Source organism: Cottoperca gobio, chromosome 16, assembly GCF_900634415.1.
Source record: "Cottoperca gobio chromosome 16, fCotGob3.1, whole genome shotgun sequence".
Taxonomy (NCBI): Eukaryota; Metazoa; Chordata; class Actinopteri; order Perciformes; family Bovichtidae; genus Cottoperca; species Cottoperca gobio.
The window spans coordinates 22,338,447-22,360,769 of NC_041370.1; the positions used below are offsets into that span (position 1 = coordinate 22,338,447).

General features: G+C 44.1%; 1 protein-coding gene across 13 annotated transcripts in view; it reads left to right on the top strand.

Annotated features, from left to right (window-relative positions):
- vps13b (vacuolar protein sorting 13 homolog B) overlaps nt 1-22,323 on the top strand; it is a 315,620-nt gene that overhangs the window by 54,113 nt on the left and 239,184 nt on the right. For all 13 annotated transcript variants that reach the window (XR_003833763.1, XR_003833764.1, XM_029452593.1 and 10 more), the window contains exon 17: nt 18,495-18,679. Coding sequence is in view for 11 of the 13 variants with exons in the window: in XM_029452593.1 (XP_029308453.1) it covers nt 18,495-18,679 (185 nt within the window). In the remaining 2 variants the exon portion in view is untranslated. The remainder of the gene's footprint in view (nt 1-18,494; nt 18,680-22,323) is intronic.

Below are 22,323 nucleotides of genomic sequence, written 5' to 3' on the forward strand. Positions count from 1 at the left end.
TAGGTGATAATTGGACAGTGTGTATTGTGCAAGGTTATGCTTAAAGCTTGAAGTGACTCATAGTTGATCCTTTCTGTCTAAGTGGGAGGTATGGCTGTCTTGTGTCCTGACCTGTGTGTCGCTACAGTCAAAATCCAATCAACACAACCTGACAGTTTGCTCTTGGGAAAATGATGATGACCAGGTTTGACAGAGAAGTAGAGACAGTGGTTAGAAGAAATAGAAGCGAGAAATAAAGGTTGCTGAGTGACAACCAGCAATCGTAACAAGTTGATTTGTTTCCTGTTGCGCCGTCTCTGCCGAGATTATCTGACAACGTTTTGCTTAGTTGTCTTTGTTTGTGGACGTGGTTGAACAAATAGAAGTGGCTCAAGTTGAACAGTAAATTGAAAGGCTTATTTCATTTCAGTTTACTGTATTCTCAGTGTGTTTGATAATGGGATCACAGTATGTGAGTGACAGCAGTACAGTACAGTCACAGACAGACGATTCCTCTCCTGAAGGTGAAGCAGAGGCCAAGAATGACACATTGGGTCAATGGGGAATCCAAAAGATGCACTCCACCAGGTGGTAGCATTTAATCTGACTGTATTGATGTTTGTTTTGGGACTGCTCCTCGGCGCTGATGTAACTCCAACAACACCCCTTTTCAAGATGTTCTGTTGTCTGAGCAGACGCTGAGCAGAGTTGTACTCACTTCTGAAGTTTTAAGGAAATATGAAAGAAAGTGGGGAGCAAGAGACCTTAGTGAAGGTGACGGAAAAAAGAACGGCGTAGAGAGTGGTCTGAGAAAAAGCTGTCTCCAGTTTCTTTGTCAGTCTTCAGTAGTTTTGTTGTGCAGATTATTGGATCAGATTTTTTCCATTACCAATGTAAAAAGTAGCTTTAGATTTATTGTGTATTTAAAAGTAAATGATGACTGAATGAAAAGAAGTAGCTTGGAGTAGGGAAGTACAGAAGGTGATGTCATATGCACACTTTTTTGCGTCCCTCTCTTCTGTCCCCCCCCCCTTCTCTCTTGCGCTCACAGACGCATACACATACAAACATGTTTGTCATTCTGCAGCCAGCTCATGCTTAAGCTAGCATAGTATACGACTGCCAGGTGATCATGGGGGATTTGAAGAGGCACTGGGCGTCTGTGAAGACCCAGCACGTCTCCTGATGAGTTGGCATGCAGTGCGTACTGTAGCTCATGTTTCCTTCAGTCTCACCACAAAGGCTCCGGCTTCTCACAGTGGGCAGCAAGGGGCTTTCACTGGGGAAAGTACACTGCCTTAAAATCTTCTCCCTGCCAGCCTTGGCTTTAACTGGGCATTTGGTAATGTTTGTGAGACCTTGGAGGTATCCAATTAGACTCTGCTCTAGATTGCTTTAGAGCAATTGCAGATTTTGACCTTGTGGTTCACCATATTGCATTTTTTGAAAAAAGGAAAAGATCACCCAATAAGGGAGCAGTCAGACCAATACAGTAAAATGTCAATCCACTGACAACAACTTCTTCTTCTTTTGACACAAGACTAAAAGCAGCGCCAGAGGAAAAGTCGAAATATAATCAGTCAGCAGCATACATCGTCTGCGCACCAGATATCTCTACCAGATTTAGCACCAATCCCATCTGTGACATATATTACAGGATAAGTGAAAGCTTAGAATTTTAGTTTAAAATGACATGGCAATACCTTTGATAATTGTTGAGATGTTTCTGTCTGAATTTTGTTTCAGAGACTTATGGGACAAAGGTTTCAGGACAAAAGCTAACATTTGTTGTTATAGCGACACCATCTGGCCAAACTGCATCACATTCGACACCTCGAGTCCACAGCAATAGATAATATAATAATAATAATAATAATAATAATAATAATAATACACCAACAGCCAATCTGATGAACTTTAATGATTGAGATATAAAAAGGACATACCCACAGACAGAGAAACAGACAGACAGAGAGACCCACAGACAGACAGACATACATTCCCACAGACAGACAGACAAACATACCTACAGACAGACAGACAGACAGACAGACAGACAGACAGACCCACAGACAGACAGACAGACAGACAGACCCACAGACAGACAGACATACATACATACATACATACCCACAGACAGACAGACATACATACCCACAGACAGACCCACAGACAAACATACCCACAGACAGACAGACCCACAGACAGACAGACATACATTCCCACAGACAGACAGACATACATTCCCACAGACATACAGACAAACATACCCACAGACAGACAGACCCACAAACAGACAGACAGACATACATACATTCCCACAGACAGACATACAGACATACATTCCCACAGACAGACATACAGACAGACATACCCACAGACAGGCAGACACACCCACAGGACAGACAGACACACCCACAGGACAGACAGACATACATACCCACAGACAGACAGACCCACAGACAGACAGACATACATACCCACATACCCACAGACAAACATACAGACCCACAGACAGACATACATACCCACAGACAGATAGACATACCCACTGACAGACAGACAGACATACCCACAGACAGATAGACAGACATACATATGTACAGACATACCCACAGACATACCCACAGACAGACAGACCCACAGACATACATACATACCCACAGACAGACAGACATACATATCCACAGACAGACCAACAGACAGACAGACCCACAGACAGACATACATACCCACAGACAGACAGGCCCACAGACAGACAGGCCCACAGACAGACATACATACATACCCACAGACAGACAGACCCACAGACAGACAGACAGACAGACATACATTCCCACAGACAGACAGACAGACATACATTCCCACAGACGTACAGACAAACATACCCACAGACAGACAGACACACCCACAGGACAGACAGACATACATACCCACAGACATACATACCCACAGACATACATACCCACAGACAGACAGACATACATACCCACAGACAAACACACAGACCCACAGACAGACATACATACCCACAGACAGATAGACAGACATACCCACAGACAGATAGACAGACATACATATGTACAGACATACCCACAGACAGACAGACATACCCACAGACAGACATACATACCCACAGACAGACAGACATACATACCCACAGACAGACAGACCCGCAGACCCACAGACAGACAGACCCACAGACAGACAGACAGACATACATACATACATACCCACAGACAGACAGACATACATACCCACAGACAGACCAACAGACAGACAGACCCACAGACATACATACCCACAGACTGACAGGCCCACAGACAGACAGGCCCACAGACAGACATACATACCCACAGACAGACAGGCCCACAGACAGACAGGCCCACAGACAGACAGACATACCCAAAGACAGACAGACACACCCACAGGACAGACAGACAGACAGACATACATATCCACATACCCACAGACAAACACACAGACCCACAGACAGACATACATACCCACAGACAGAGAGACATACCCACTGAAAGACAGACAGACATACCCACAGACAGATAGACAGACATACATATGTACAGACATACCCACAGACAGACAGACAGACCCACAGACAGACAGACATACATACCCACAGACAGACAGACATACATACCCACAGACAGACCCACATACAGACCCGCAGACCCACAGACAGACATACATACCCACAGACAGACAGACATACATACCCACAGACAGACCAACAGACAGACAGACCCTCAAACAGACCCACAGACAGACATACATACCCACAGAAAGACAGGCCCACAGACTGACAGGCCAACATACAGACATACATACATACCCACAGACAGACAGGCCCACAGACAGACAGGCCCACAGTCAGACAAACATACCCACAGACAGACATACATACCCAAAGACAGACAGACACACCCACAGGACAGACAGACATACATACCCACAGACAGACAGACCCACAGACAGACAGACATACATACCCACAGACAAACACACAGACCCACAGACAGACATACATACCCACAGACAGATAGACATACCCACTGACAGACAGACAGACATACCCACAGACAGATAGACAGACCCACAGACAGACATACATACCCACAGACAGACAGACATACATATGTACAGACATACCCACAGACAGACAGACAGACCCACAGACAGACAGACATACATACCCACAGACAGACAGACATACATACCCACAGACAGACCCACATACAGACCCGCAGACCCACAGACAGACATACATACCCACAGACAGACAGACATACATACCCACAGACAGACCAACAGACAGACAGACCCTCAAACAGACCCACAGACAGACATACATACCCACAGAAAGACAGGCCCACAGACTGACAGGCCAACATACAGACATACATACATACCCACAGACAGACAGGCCCACAGACAGACAGGCCCACAGTCAGACAAACATACCCACAGACAGACAGACATACCCAAAGACAGACAGACACACCCACAGGACAGACAGACATACATACCCACAGACAGACAGACCCACAGACAGACAGACATACATACCCACAGACAAACACACAGACCCACAGACAGCCATACATACCCACAGACAGATAGACATACCCACTGACAGACAGACAGACATACCCACAGACAGACAGACATACATATGTACAGACATACCCACAGACAGACCCACAGACAGACATACATACCCACAGACAGACAGACATACATACCCACAGACAGACATACATACCCACAGACAGACCAACAGACAGACAGACCCACAGACATACATACCCACAGACAGACAGGCCCACAGACAGACAGGCCCACAGACAGACATACATACATACCCACAGACAGACAGGCCCACAGACAGACAGGCCCACAGTCAGACAAACATACCCACAGACAGACAGACATACCCAAAGACAGACAGACAGACATATCCACAGACAGATAGACAGACATACATATGTACAGACATACCCACAGACAGACATACCCACAGACAGACAGACATACATACCCACAGACAGACAGACATACATACCCACAGACAGACAGACATACATACCCACAGACAGACAGACATACATACCCACAGACCCACATACAGACCCACAGACAGACAGACATACATACCCACAGACAGACCAACAGACAGACAGACCCTCAGACAGACCCACAGACAGACATACATACCCACAGACAGACAGGCCCACATACAGACAGGCCCACAGACAGACATACATACATACATACCCACAGACAGACAGGCCCACAGACAGACAGGCCCACAGTCAGACAAATATACCCACAGACAGATAGACATAACCACAGACAGATAGACAGACATACATATGTACACACAATACCCACAGACAGACAGACATACCCACAGACAGACATACATACCCACAGACAGACAGACATACATACCCACAGACAGACAGACCCGCAGACCCACAGACAGACAGACCCACAGACAGACAGACATACATACAGACCCACAGACAGACAGACATACATACATACCCACAGACAGACCAACAGACAGACAGACCCACAGACAACCACAGACAGACAGGCCCACAGACAGACAGACAGGTCCCACAGACAGACAGACAGGCCCACAGACAGACAGGCCCACAGACAGACAGACATACCCAAAGACAGACAGACACACCCACAGGACAGACAGACAGACAGACATACATATCCACATACCCACAGACAAACACACAGACCCACAGACTAGACATACATACCCACAGACAGAGAGACATACCCACTGACAGACAGACAGACAGACATACCCACAGACAGATAGACAGACATACATATGTACAGACATACCCACAGACAGACAGACAGACCCACAGACAGACAGACATACCCACAGACAGACAGACATACATACCCACAGACAGACAGACATACATACCCACAGACAGACCAACATACAGACCCGCAGACCCACAGACAGACCAACAGACAGACATACATACCCACAGACAGACAGACCCTCAAACAGACCCACAGACAGACATACCCACAGAAAGACAGGCCCACAGACTGACAGGCCAACATACAGACATACATACATACCCACAGACAGACAGGCCCACAGACAGACAGGCCCACAGTCAGACAAACATACCCACAGACAGACAGACATACCCAAAGACAGACAGACACACCCACAGGACAGACAGACATACATACCCACAGACAGACAGACCCACAGACAGACAGACATACATACCCACATACCCACAGACAAACACACAGACCCACAGACAGACATATATACCCACAGACAGATAGACATACCCACTGACAGACAGACAGACATACCCACAGACAGATAGACAGACATACATATGTACAGACATACCCACATACATACCCACAGACAGACAGACATACATACCCACAGACAGACAGACATACATACCCACAGACAGACAGACATACATACCCACAGACAGACAGACATACATACCCACAGACAGACCCACAGACAGACATACATACATACCCACAGACAGACCAACAGACAGACAGACCCACAGACATACATACCCACAGACAGACAGGCCCACAGACAGACAGGCCCACAGACAGACATACATACATACCCACAGACAGACAGGCCCACAGACAGACATACATACATACCCACAGACAGACAGGCACAGACAGACAGGCCCACAGTCAGACAAACATACCCACAGACAGACAGACATACCCAAAGACAGACAGACAGACATATCCACAGACAGATAGACAGACATACATATGTACAGACATACCCACAGACAGACATACCCACAGACAGACAGACCCACAGACAGACATACATACCCACAGACAGACAGACAGACATACATACCCACAGACAGACAGACATACATACCCACAGACAGACAGACATACATACCCACAGACAGACAGACATACATACCCACAGACAGACCCACATACAGACCCACAGACAGACAGACATACATACCCACAGACAGACAGACCCTCAGACAGACCCACAGACAGACATACATACCCACAGACAGACAGGCCCACATACAGACAGGCCCACAGACAGACATACATACATACCCACAGACAGACAGGCCCACAGACAAACAGGCCCACAGTCAGACAAATATACCCACAGACAGACAGACACACCCACAGGACAGACAGACATACCCACAGACAGACAGACGCACAGACAGACAGACATACATACCCACAGACAGACATACATACCCACAGACAGATAGACATACCCACTGACAGACAGACAGACATACCCACAGACAGACATACCCACAGACAGACATACCCACAGACAGACAGACATACATACCCACAGACAGACATACATACATACCCACAGACAGACAGACATACATACCCACAGACAGACAGACATACTTACATACCCACAGACATACATACCCACAGACAGACATACCCACAGACAGACCAACAGACAGACAGACCCTAAGACAGACCCACAGACAGACATACATACCCACAGACAGACAGGCCCACAGACAGACAGGCCCACAGACAGACATACATACGTACCCACAGACAGACAGGCCCACAGACAGACAGGCCCACAGTCAGACAACCATACCCACAGACAGACAGACATACCCAAAGACAGGCAGACAGACAGACAGACAAACGAACGAACATACCTATAGACAGACATACATACGTACAGACAGACAGAGAGACATACCCACAGACAGACAGACGGACAGTCATACCCACAGACAGACAGACAGACAGACAGACAAACGAACATACCTATAGATAGACATACATACGTACAGACAGACAGACATACCCACAGACAGACATACCCACAGACAGACATACCCACAGACAGACATACCCACAGACAGACATACCCACAGACAGACAGACATACATACCCACAGACAGACATACATACATACCCACAGACAGACAGACATACATACCCACAGACAGACAGACATACTTACATACCCACAGACATACATACCCACAGACAGACCCACATACAGACCCACAGACAGACAGACATACCCACAGACAGACCAACAGACAGACAGACCCTAAGACAGACCCACAGACAGACATACATACCCACAGACAGACAGGCCCACAGACAGACAGGCCCACAGACAGACATACATACGTACCCACAGACAGACAGGCCCACAGACAGACAGGCCCACAGTCAGACAAACATACCCACAGACAGACAGACATACCCAAAGACAGGCAGACAGACAGACAAACGAACGAACATACCTATAGACAGACATACAAACGTACAGACAGACAGAGAGACATACCCACAGACAGACAGACGGACAGTCATACCCACAGACAGACAGACAGACAGACAAACGAACATACCTATAGATAGACATACATACGTACAGACAGACAGACATACCCACAGACAGACAGACAGACGGACAGACATACCCACAGACGGACAGACAGACAGACCGACATAACCACAGACATACCCACAGACAGACAGACCGACATAACCACAGACAGACAGACAGACAGAGATTCCTTGCTTTATAGTTAGATAACCCCATCTGTAATTTGTATGAATTATTGACACTGATGTTTGAAGACCAAATAGATTATGCTATACTGTCTCTGAAATGATTTGTGAAAAATTTGTTTAAAACTTTTTGTCATGCAAAGAAAAACATCTTTAGCTACAATTTTGTAGTTATTTGACTTTAATAATGAAGAAAATCTTAAAATGTTTGGTTTGGTGTGGTTTGGCTTATCTCCGTATGAAATTGCACTGGCATAGCGAGTTTTTGCTGAAAAAAATAAAACACATTTCAAGGGAGTAGGGATAGTACACAAAGGTTACTACTGAACAGTATTGAATTCATAGTCTCCCCTCTTGGTGCACTGCCATGCACTAACTGGGCAGTCATTTCGTTAGCAAAAAGCCAAAATCCTCTGAAATGAACTTTCACTCCCAGTGAATTAAAGTGCAGCTGAGAGGCATCAGGCTGTACTTATCCCTAATGAAAGGCAATGTATGTGGCCGCCAACTTCACAGGGACTCTACAGAGAGTCTCAATTGGTCTGGCTGTTAAACCTGTTATCCCAGATAAAATCGGTGCCTGCAAAAAAAAGAAGAAAAAGTGAGAGGGAGGGAGGTGGCAGTAGGGAGGGGATGTTAGAAGTGCCACCTGCATCGATCTCCCCAGAACCTAACCTCACACTCTAACTCAGACACATGAACACACATGCACGCACACATTTTCGCTCACACCATATAATATTCCTACTGCATGGCCACCTGACGGCAGCAGCATATGGAGGCAGGCCAAGGCCGGGGCCCACCAACCAACCGACCAACAAACCAGCAGCAGCCTAGTGTGGCTCGTCGTATTGCAGGTCATAATTCAGCCCCATGTCAGCTTTTATGTGGCATTTTTAGCAGCCCCTGTTCCGCACTCAGCTATTTCTGAGGGGATAATTTCTTAAAGCATGTGGCATTACAGGTGCATGTTATATAGCCACAAAAAGCTGACTTGCCTTGCGAATGTTTCTGAATAGAAAAGAATGTTGGTTCTCCCTTGATATCTAATTATTGATCTAACTCTATTACATTGCTAGTTTAGTTTTTAGCACTACCTGTAGGATTTTTTTATGTGAAGTTTAGAAGTCTATTACCATGTCTGGACCAGTTGTCTAGACTCTAGATTAGCTCATGTTGTGATTTATGAAGGCTGCTGGAGGCATCTAAGGCATGAGGCTTCTGGTGTGATTGTAATGCCTCATTACTCCTGTTCATAGTTAGTCATAGCAAGCTGCTCCTGGTCTATGTCTCCAAGCACAGCCAAGAACAAGAGGACAAATGCTTTCTGTGTCCTTCAGTAGTGAGCCATAGAGATCCAAGTCAAATTTAGCAAATGTACATGAACAGCATTCACTGGTGAGAACATTGACTGTGGCTGTTACATTTGTCTACTAGCCATTTTGGCAGGCAATATCATTAACAAGTTGAATTGGAATAATCATTTTGGCTGATGAAAACTGATTTGGGAGTGGCTGTTAAATGGAAAAGTCAATTTATGTGCTCTGAGTATACATTTATATGACTTATGACAGAGATCTTGTGAATGATGTCACCAACACAGTTTCTGCGTCAAACGTTGTGCTCCTCAACCAAACTTTGATTAGTGTTGATTTTATGATGAAGTAATCATTTGTATTACTCATCAAGGTCTTAACTAAGAGGTCTGTGTAGGCAGGGTTAAAGTTACTGTGCGCTGTTATGGTGAAGGATAATTGAATGACCTTAAATCAACGTGTGGTTGCTGTGGTCATGCTCAGCTTTGAGTTGTGGTTCGGAGGCCATAAGAGCAGCAGGGAATTCATTTAGTTGAACAAGGCAACATATGAACTAGGCACTTCCCTGTTCTTGAAGAAACACGAGAATGTTTTCAGAAAGAAAAGGTTTTCACATGATGAAGCTGAAAGGATATGGGAACACACTGCAACAAGTAGGCTTTATGTATTAACAGGTGTGTATTAAAAGCCTGGAATGGCATATGATGTAATATTGTTCCACTTTTCACTGAAGCACAGGAGTGCTAAGGATTGTAAGCTGCAAGGTAAAACATCATATTTCGTGTGGCACAGTCTATAAAGTATTTTGGCCAACTTTGTGGTAAGGATTTTTTTCCTCCTCTACATCTGGTGTCAGACAGTTTTATTTGGTTTCATGGCTGACAGAGATCAATGGCTGTATTGAGGAGCCTTGTATTAAGGAAATGGCATCAGCGAGTGTGAGGCTTGTGCTCTCAGTGATTGACGTCTCAGTTCTGATGGAAGCTCCCATGCCTTTCATTCAGCATTCAGACTTTGCTGTAGAAGCTATGTACTTGCCCTTATGATTACAAGTGTCATTTGGTAGCTTAAATCAACACAGGTTTTAACTCAGCCCTAAAGTGTATATTATAGGCTGTAATGTTCTCAAGAGGTAATAGTCTTGCAATCCAAGAATATCTATTGAATTTTAACTATACCATGAGATGTATATGGATGTATAGGCCAGAGCCAAGATAGTAAATTAAGGAGCAGCTGTAGATGTTTTCAGTCAACTGAAAGACTCTATTAATGCCTGAGTTAGTCATCTGAGGAACTGAAGCTTGAGGGAGGGAAAACAGTGGGAAATAGGGAAGGTTAGATGGATTATCAGCTCTGAGTGGATTATCATCTACTGTGGTGTGCATTCCACTGTCCTCTCCACACCACCAGGCCTCAGCACTGCTCTGTCGCTTCCCAGATACAAGTCCATCCAAATTGTACTGCTCAAGGAGAAATCTGTAGTTGGTAATGAGTGACAGGAAACATTGGTGTTACCATGATCAAAAACCAATATCAGCTTTATTTATCCAGGCTCAAGAAAACTCACTGGAGTCTGTATTCTCATTTTCAATGACCATCTGCATGAAAGTCAAAGGCCATGAGAGACTAATACTGAGGACAACTAATTTGGATCAAAAATAAAGGACAGCCGGTGCTTCTGTTGACTGCTGCATTTGTTGTTATGACAACGGGACGTACAAAAGTCTGCAGCAAAATCTAAAAGTATAAATGTGATATTAGGTCTGTAGTCTCTAGACAGAGGTCTCCTATCTCTGTGTGTCCTTATAAGGAACTGCATGTCCTCCACAGCTGGACATGTTGGACAGAGTCAGGAAGTTACATGCACACAGACACACCATTATACACACACATACAGAGGCCTCTTGATGTGTTTTCCTTTAACGCCTGATGAACCACGTCATTGCCATTTTCTCGCCTTGCGGTCTGCAGCTGTCTGCACAACTTGATTAAAACATTTCTTTTAGTAATCCCTGTGTAATGAAGCCCTCTCCTGAGGATGTATATGTGTGTGTGTGTGTGTGTGTGTGTGTGTGTGTGTGTGTGCGCGTGCGTGTGTGCGTGCGTGTGTGTGTGTGCGTGTTTGCTCGTATGTATGTGTGTGTGTGTGTGTGTGTTTTGGGTCAGGGGTGCTCCAGATGGGAGGAAGGGGAGGGCCGTGTGTGTGTGTGAGAGAGAGGGAGTGGAGTGTTTCTTTCTATGAAGAGTTTGGGCTGTTCAAGACCGATGATGGAGAAATGCACACATGGAACACCTTTGACCCTGGGGAACCACAAAACTCTGAGCTGTGGTCACAAATACAGTCCCTGCCTCCTCCTAACTCATACCCAGATCCAACACAGAGACTTGAAAGAGTTTGTGAGATTAGAGAAGGGATGTCATTATAGATTGTGGTTGAGAGATAAAGTAAAATTGTAATCACTTAATTGCATAAGCACAATCACAGTGAAAAATCAACATGAGACTAGAATACATTGAATAAAGAAAAACACAGTGACGAGATATGGAAAGTTAATAAGATATTTAAAGGTAAGTCCTGTGGCAAAATGTGAGCCTTATTATAACATATTGCGGCCATAAATAATGGCTGCCAGTTACAGTGATGCTTTTACAGAACAATAAATGCAAATTCTTAACCGTGTATTGTTTTTTCAAAATACTGTCACTTGTACGGTCATGTGTAATCTCACTGTGTGCTGGAAATACTGCTTTATTAATACTTGATTATTTGAACAACATTTAAAAAATCCTCTTCATTGATCACTTTTCTTCTTTACCTGTTCAAATTGCATTTTTCAGAGTTCCGCTGGATTCAAAAGACACTTGAGACAAGTCTTAATGATCGCTGCGAGTCATTTATGGCTGCTGCTGAAAACAGCATCTGCTACTTTTTTTATATCAGTCTCAGCTGCAGCTCTAGTTACATGTTCCATCAAGCCAATGACATAGACCATATGTAGTCAATGAAATGACTTGAATGAACATTGTGAGAAACTGCAAGGAAAGACATACAGTATAATAAATGAGTTAGAGGTAACATTTTATTATTATTATTTACATTATATGCTAAATATTATTATTATTACTTATTTTTCCATAATCTTTCTTAAGGATTTCCCCCCTTGAATTGATATATTCTTGTTGGCTTTTCTATGGTAGTATTTTCACGTAACCTTTCACATGCCAGCCTAATTGACATCCAGGTGGTAAAATGTTCCCATCCCCCAAGTTGGCCATTTAGGTGTTGTTGTCCAGTGTGAAGTGCTTGCATGATTTACAATGTTAATTTGGAGAGTTTGCAAGACACTGTAGTGATTCTTTTGTAGTAAGATAAAAGAGGGGACTTGAGAGCAGCCCATAACTCACTCTGGTTATTTTCAAGAGGGGTCAGTGACCTTGGCTTGGAGAGATGGGGAATTCTGCAAAACTTCAAATCAATCTGCACCACAAAGAAAGGGAAAAAAAGAAGGTACAAGCTGTCAGTCTTGCCTTCCCTCCAAATAATCTCTTTAAATTGGAAAACAATAGCAGTAGAGGGTTTGGTTAACTGTTTGAGTTGGGAATGTTTGTATTGATAATTAAGGTAGGGTGTGACAGTGAATGATTTGTAGAAACTTCAGATAACTTATCACTGGTCCCAAGACGGTGGCTCTGTTGTATCTATCAGACAAATATGTCAACCCATAATGGATTACATTGGCGTTGCTGTGGACTCAGATAAGTTTAAGTCAAGAGAAAGTAGCACATTGTGAGGCCAGTCAAATTGATTGACTATCTTGTTGACTTTTTGTTTCTTTAACTGCCTTGGATGTAGTCTACATTATCCTTTTGAGTACTTCCACTAACTTAAAACTTTTAACAGTTTATTGGAGTGTCATGTTCCAGTTAATTTAGCTCCCATTATGGTCAAAATCCACCTGTGTCAGGGAATGTGTGATTGTGCCTCCCTCTCTCTCTGCTGTCCATTGACACACACCTTGCTCCACATCTCTTGACGACCTCCCAGCCCCCACAGCTGTCTGTGTCACTGTTTTGGAAAGAGTGAGGGAACTGATTTTTGGTACTGTACAGGATATGAGTAATAACAAAAATGAACGCTCTGGAAACTGTGCGCAGGTTCCAAGCTTGTACTCTGGGACACTGTGTAAACCATTAGGACCAGCTGCTCTTGGCGATATTCCTTCAATCACGGCAAGATGCTGATCTTAAAAAAAGAATTTGCTGACCACAATTGGCCCAGCCGTTAAGGCTTTCTAGATTGCTTCACGCTTGCTTTCTCAGTAGTGTCCTCTGTCAGAACATCTGCACTAATGCCAACATATCTAGATTTCAACACATTACTGGACATCTACATGTACGTAACACACACTCACCTAATTGTATATACACACAGACACATACCCCAACCAGCCGTCCTTAATTAGGCTACATTTATTTTTGTCTGTAAAAGTACAAAGCAACAACCTACCAGTTCTGCTATTCCTGAGTTTGTACTGGAGCTTTTCCAAATGGCTTTTTTAATGAGACTCCCCATGTTAGGTATTATTTTACCTTGAGAATAACATATGACCTGCAAGTTTGCAGTCTCTATCCTTCTCTTGCCTATGCTTGCTGTTTCCCCCTAACTCTTGTTCATGTTTTCGGCAGGGTTTGATTGTATTTCTTTCTCTCTTCTCCCTTTTTGCTCCGTTTGCCGAACAAGCATTCTGTCACTATTATAGACAGTTTACACGCACAAAAAACGTACACAAATTTCAGACTTTCGTATTGGCAGCTAGTTTTATAATTGTTCCCGTTACAGGTTGTTAGAGCAGCAGGCCCCTTGTCAGCTGTGGCCTCATTACTGCTGCTGAATGTGCTCTGGCTGACCAACCTGCTGTTATTGGTTTGTACGTAAGTGTGTACAGGTGTGTATACATGTGTGCTTGTGTGACAGCATATGTGTTGGCATGTAAGTATACGTGCATATTCGCAAACACTAATTAATTTGTGTCTGTACAGGTATGTGCATTTTTGTGGTTGTGTGTGGCCTCACCTCCGTAAGCCAGCAATCACAGCCTGTTAGCTAGAGCCCCAGCTGTATTTGTCTAAATATAGTTGTGACCACAGTCAGACCAGACCAGGAAGCTGATTAGCCTGAGAACCAATGGTCCGAATGGATCTCAGCTATTATGATGTGAAAAAGGTTTGGTGCAGACGTGGGGTTTCCCAGAGGTTGCTCAAATGGAAGGTTAGGCTTAGGTAGTGATACCTTACGCTAATAATGGCATAACGTGTCACTAGATGGCTCTCAGATTTGTTTGGAGCTAAAACATTTAGTGAGGGTCCTCTGTAGTCTACTCCCTTTTAGATTTCTCTCATTCATTTTAATGACTAAAAATAATTTGCTGTCCCTGCTTCATGTCCACATTAGAGCATGTACACAGAGGAAACAGTCAATGCAAAGAGTACCACAGCTGGTATGGTATTCTTGACTCTGACTCACGCCCCCTGCCCAACACCATGCCCTGTTTTGCCTGATTTTGACAGGGACACTGGACAGAAAGACTTTGTGCCAGCAAGTCAGCCAGTTACCTAGCCAAGCAGTCAGCAAGTCCGCCAACTGGCCTGTCTTAGACCTGGTCCAGTTCTTCGTCACTCAGTCACGGCACCAACAGGGGACAGGTCGGGAAATGAGGCCTAATGTTGTTGAAATACACCAGAGGAAAGCATTTTTCATTGGCTGAAATTGAAACACCTAATGTTTCATAGCTCCTGACTAATTCTGGTTTCCTTTTAACATATTCCTGGTGGCCTCTGTGTTTTAATAAAAAAAAAGTTATTGACTTAAAGGACTACTGTGAGGTCAGAAGCAGCCTATTCAATGGGGCACTGAAGTCAAGCCAAGGACCTGATTTTTTAAATTATGAGTCAGGATCCAAAGTGGGTTGTGGGCCCACTTCTGGTGGGTCTCCACATTATAAGAGTAGAAGTATGCTTTAATGAGTTTTTCTCCCCAGGCTACAGACTCCGTCTCTAATATGGATACTGTACTTTACCATTAAATTTCATTTTGTTAGTTGCCCATGTTTCACATTCTAAGTTATATGTTTAAGTTTAGTCATTTGTTACTGATGTTGATGCTGCAGGTATTATTACTTCTAGTTCTAGTTCTAGGAGGCTTTTGTTTTCTTCAAAGCCTGTGGTAACAGTGAAGGAGCTGCTTGCCAGAAAGCTGTTTACCATGTTGCAGCGAGAAACACTGTCTGTGCCAGCTACTTAATGAAATCCGATGAGTGTCTGGCTGTCCTCACATCCAGCATTCCCAAAACACCCTAATGAGAGTTTCTGCTTCTCATTTAGCTCAAAGATCCAAGTTGCTGTTTGCAAAGAATTGGGCATACTATAATAAAAACAGGTGCATAATTAAAGTTTTAGACGACCACATGCACATGACAGCTCCCCTGAAACGCTATAAACGCTGGTATAAGCCAACAAACTTTCATCCCTTGCCAGTCCTCCCATTGAAGTGGCTTTGCAGGCACATTTGCTCTGCATGTGGGGACATTGTTGTTGCTGGGTCCCCTTCACTTTCTTTTGTTCAACGGCGATATCTGCTACGTGTACACACACACAGGAATGCACGCATTTGATCACACAATTACGCACAAGAAAATCTGTTTGATTGATGTCTTGCTATATAGCATGCAACAGTAGTGATTTCTAATAGTAGAGAAGCATGACATTGCATGGTTCACCATGGTGCCAAATGCACCATATGTTTCCAGGGAATTCAAAATGTATATGTGCGCTGTCGAGGTAAACTCATTGACCCTGTCCGGTTTGGAGTTTCTCTCTCTTGCTGCCTTTGTTTTTTCTGTACTCTTACATCTCTCTTTATCAAAATCTCTCTGACTTTCTGTCTCGTAGTAGTCCCCCTCTGAGACAGCAGGCAGTTAAGAACTCTGGGCTTGCCTGTGTGCAGCTAACAGCTCATGTCACCCTACCGAACCACCCAGGAGCAGAATAAAGGGAAAGATAAAGAGACACAGAGAGAAGGAGAGGGAGGGAAGCAGAGGAGTTAAACGATTGCAGAGCTGCTGAGCGGAGAGAGAGAGAGACCCCGTGACATATCCCACACTCTGAACTGGGACCAGACCAAAATGGATGTGTGATTAAATGAACTGTGATGCTTGTTCCTGACACGCAGCAGCCATCCCTGGAATTAGTCACGGTTCTATTTTCACCGAAAAAGAGGCTGCCCTTTAAGCAGCGCTTTGCTTCCATTACAATATGTAGTCAAGCAAGAACATGTGCACTGCACATATGCCCCCAAAAAGTAGATGTGAAGGCAGGGGGCACTGCCAGTCCTCAAAAACCCAACTGAAGAACCTCTCAGAATAGAGGAGAGGAAAACAGGAGTGGAACCCAAACAGGCTTGTTTTGCAGTGTTTAGTTCAGGCTCCCTGGGTGTTTTTCCAGTGAACAGAGGTTCCTGGGGACACAGAGGGAGGGAGGGAGGGACAGGGGGAGAGAGAGAGAGAGATGTGAAGGATACAGATCAGTAGTTGTGACTGATGATGACAAGTGCTCCATCAGTCTCAGCACTGTGTATAATGTGTGTGTGTGTGTGTGTGTGTGTGTGTGTGTGTGTGTGTGTGTGTGTGTGTGGGGAATCCCTCCTTCTGCTGTTGCTGATGTCATGGATGGGATCATAAGAACTGAGGAGCCATGACTTCACAGCCTAGATAGAAAAAGAGCTCAGAGACCAGATTCAGGGATTTGATGGGTTGTATGTCTGTGTCGAGATGATCTTGTGTGTGGTATTGGAGATGTAAAAGTGTTTAGATATGAACGAGTGATTACATAGTGGATAGGAGAGACAGTGAGGCAAATACTAGAAAGCAGGGATAGGGATGAAAAACGTGCATGTGTGCGTGCATGCGTGTGTGTCCGATGATAAATGAGAGCATGGTCCACTGAGGTTCTGATGGACAGGGGCCTGGAGGACTCCATCTGACTGTGCTGTTACCTCATCCCCCTGAACGCTCAACTCATCAGCTTGTCATACACACACACTCACAGAAACGCTCTCCCTCCACACTCTTGGAGACAGATGAAATGTTAAATGCGTAGAGATTCTTTTAAGAGTCAGGTTTCTGGGCTGTACATCTCTCCACATAAATCATCATCACAGTTTTGACGGAGGGTTGGTGGCGAAGAGGCAAACTACACCTGCCTGCCAAGTAACTAAGGAAAGCTTGGCTTGCACTTGGTACTTCTTCAATTTGCTGTTGGAATGTAGTTCTACCTATTTGGCCACTCGTGCTATCAATGAGCTGTTTTATATTGTGATGTGATATTGATGGATTCATGGAAGTCATGAACCATTTGTTTCCACCGGTGTCCATTTCATTAAGTGTATGTTGGCGCTTAAGTGCGACTCTCCTTTCTTTCATTTATTATTGTCACTATATCCTGACTCTCTCTGTGTCTCTTTTTCTCGCCACATACTATCCTTTATGTAACCCTGTATTTCTTCATCTAATGTCCCTCTCTTGCAGGAGCAAAAGGTCTTCGGTCCCCACCACAGAGTGTATTTTTGAGCTTCCCCACTTCACTGTCCAGGCTACAAGGGCCCAGACACTTTTGCTCCAAGCGATCTGTCAGAGCTGGACCCACAGCATGGTCAACGGAGCCCCATTGACACTCAGCGAAAGCCTGCTCCGTGAGGTGTACAAAGGTCCAGGTAAACAACATTCTTTACAATATACAATTTGAAGTTAACTGAGCTTGCCTATTGTTTCACAGCATAATCCAGTTTCATGAATGTTTGATGCCTGACCAAGGTAATAAGCCAAGTCTTTTTCTGCTGATCTGTGCAGTAGTTGTGTAAGGGCTGCTCGAACCACAGTGACACAGAGGAGTGTGCATGACCCATTCACTTTCCCGCAGCATACCTACATACAATTCACTTGTAGGCACTGGCACCGTGCCGTTTGGTTACACATTGGATTTTCATCTAACAAGTGATTAGGTGTGAGAAGAGAAGGGGAGCAGGTTTGTCATGGAGGGGCAAAGGCTGACTTTCCAGTGCATGTGTTTGTAATTGCTTTGCAAGGCAATAGGCTCTTTGTGTTTTTTCAGTTGCACTTGTGATTGTAGGGTGGCAATTAACATTCTGCAATGGCGACTTGGCAATATGAAAAAATACCCACACAGAAGATTAATGCATCCTTTAGCAGCTCATTCTGTATTTCAATAATAAGTAGTCTTAGTAGTAGAAAAGACTACATAATTTTGCCCATCTGGTCTCTTTGAGGCTATTGTATTAGATGTTAATGCGTTCATCATTGTAGTTGATTTATTGAAATCTCATAAAGTACATTTGCTGTCCTTTGTTTGTTTGGTTCTCCATAAAATGAAGCTTGTTTCTCAGTACCACAAAATTGTCTAGAGAGATATATGGAACTGGCTTGAGCTTAAAGTGATTTGACTCTCTTATGAAAAGATTTACAGTTATTTCTCAGAGCTCAGCACAACATGTGCCAGACCATCACTTGCCCGAATCAAGTCAACCTGATAGTAGCTATTGAGCTTTGGGCAAATTTGTACCAGTAGTGCAAGCACATATCCAACAGTTTAGGTCTATACTCGTTCACACGAGACACTTTGGCATAAAGATCAACTTGTCTTGTGCCCAGTGTGGGGTACTGGACCATCAGCCAAGAGCAAATTAACTCTGAAACGATTTTTTTACGCTTCATGTCACCTAGGATGCCTTAATGGTCAAATAATAAATTTTGCCCCTTGTTAAAGAAAGGGAGGGGAGCCTGTATTCAATAAAACAGTAGCGTTTCTCATGACGGTAGCATCTGGACAGTCCTCAGGAGGGCCAGGGATTTTCCAACTCATTAGGATCATGTTGTTTGGTATGCCGTCAACATTCTCCCTTGGCCAAGCAAGCCAAGCTACCTTTTTCACCGTTGTGCAGCCGCCAAAATGTATGAAACTGGTCTCCTGTGGAGTGAAGTCAAATATTCCTCTCCCCTCACGCTGCCTTTCTCTTGGAACGCGTTTTGAATAGAAACATGGAGAAATATTTGCACATCTGGTCTGTGTGCTGGCAGGTTAGAAAAAGAGCAGTGGGGAAAAGAGTTTGGGTTTAGAAAGCAAGAGAGTGAAGGGGAATAGGTGATGTGTTGTGTAAGTGTATGTTTTATGGGGAAAATACTCAGCAATAATTCCTATGAATAACCAAAGATGTCTAGTCCTGTATCTGCTTTTGAAATTGTGGTGACACTCATAGGCTTTTAGGAAGATGTTAGCTGTCCCAGCCCTTCTCAATCTTTGGTGTGACAGCTTAAGTGTGGAGGAGAAATGGAAAATGAGAAAATTCAAAAAGAGAATAAGTTTGCAGAGTAGACTGTTGTGAACTGTGTTTGCTGTAGTCAATTTTCCTGCACACCTAGTGCAACCTTACTGAATAGTGTTGGTTCCTGTGGGCACTGTGGCTTTGTCCACACTGTAGTGTCATGATGGGACCTTGCTGGCTGTTCTGTGCTGGCTACTTGCCTTCCCACTCACACCTTAATTAATATCATGATGTCACTGGAGGCAGTGCCCTTTATTTTACAATTGTTAAACCTAAAGACAAATATGGGGACTGTACTGTTAAACTGCTGACATGGTGCCACTTATTTCTCAGCAGTGGCTTCATTTTTCCGCTAGTGTGACTTGCTGGCTGACTGGCTGCAACTGTTTGTGGTAAAAGCACGGCTCTGTTATACCGCTCACAAGATTCAGATCTGGATCCAGATTTAAGTCTTGTGGTCGTTTGTTTGTTCTTGTGTCACCAACCAGCAGTCGTCAGGCCATTGCCAGGACAGAGCTCACACGCGCACGCACACGCGCACGCACACGCACGCACGCACACATTGTGAGGCCCAACACGAACATGGCAAACAAAAGCGGTTCACTTAGAACATGTGCTTTTTTTCATTCCTTTAGGAATTTCTCCTCCCTTATAGTCTTTTGATGTTGCAGGGTTTTTCAATAGTGGAAGGTGTTTCATATCGAGGTCTAGCTGATAACACAGATGGTCAGTGTCCTTCGCGGGGAGCCATTTGGGTATAAGATTTCATTCTCTGTCCAAAGGAAATTTCACAATTCAGCAAGGGGGAAAACTCAACAAAGCTTCATTTTTAATCTTAAGGTACTGACAGACTGTAAAAAGTTCTTCAAAATAATTGGTGGATTTAGATTAAAGCAACAGTCAGAGACTTAAAATCATTGCAGCTGACTGGAACATAGCCACTAGGACTTGTAAGACTTTGAGTTACTGTGGCAGCTACAGCGTTAACCCAGCAAGCAGCATATGCAGTGTAGCCTTTGTGAGAGGATTTAGTGAAATCAGAAAACAAACCATAAAATCTTATTTTCCTTGAGAATCAGACGCCGTCAGTCACTGCCTGTTGCATGACTGTTTGGTTTGTCACACCAACGGTCTTTTGGACAGTGTAGATTTTCAACGCTGCTATAATGAGCTTGGCTCAGATATGAGCAGAGTTCTCTGCGGTGACACATTATTCCAGCATTTTTCTTTTGCATTCCAGTGAAGCTCACACTAGTGTTGTATTTTTTTGGTGAGCTCTGCAGCAAACAGTATGTCATACTTCATGTTTCTGGTTGTCCATGTTTGTTTGTGCACTCATTAGTGCATTCTTACAGTGTGTGCCCACTAGCTCGCTGCCTTGCCAGCTGCCCAGTGAAGGTAACAACAACTCTGTATTTTGTATTTTAGCTCTGTCCTGCTGCATTCCCTCCTTACTAACTCCCACTTTTTACTGTAACAAAACCTAAACCTTCTTTCTTTCTGTCTTTGTAATTCTATACTACCATCTTTTATTTTCGGCTCTTTTTTTCTCTTTTCTATCCGTCATCTTATTTTCTGACGCTGTATTTTTTTCTTTTTCTCATCTTCTCCTGTGATTGTCAGCGGCCGGCCCGTCTTACATGTTCTCTTTGTTTATACTTCCAGGATGCTTTCGTGGTTTGCAGTAGCAGCCATAGCAGTAGCAGTAGCGGTAATAGCAGTAGAGAGGAGCCAGTAATTCCTGCCTACCACTGCTTCTAGCCATTGCTAACCTCAGATTCAGCGACACACTGACCACACTGACCTCCCAAACACAACTTGGGTCTGCATGCATTTATGTGTGAGTGTACGGTATGTTGTGCATAAGAGTATGGTGAGTGTGTGTCTAATTGTGGTACAGGGAAAGTCAACTGAGTCAACAAATATTTGGATATTCAATGGCTGAAAAGTCAGTTTTTATTTGCATTAGCCCCTAATCATGTAGAAAACATGCCAAAATATGCTTATATGTGCCTTTG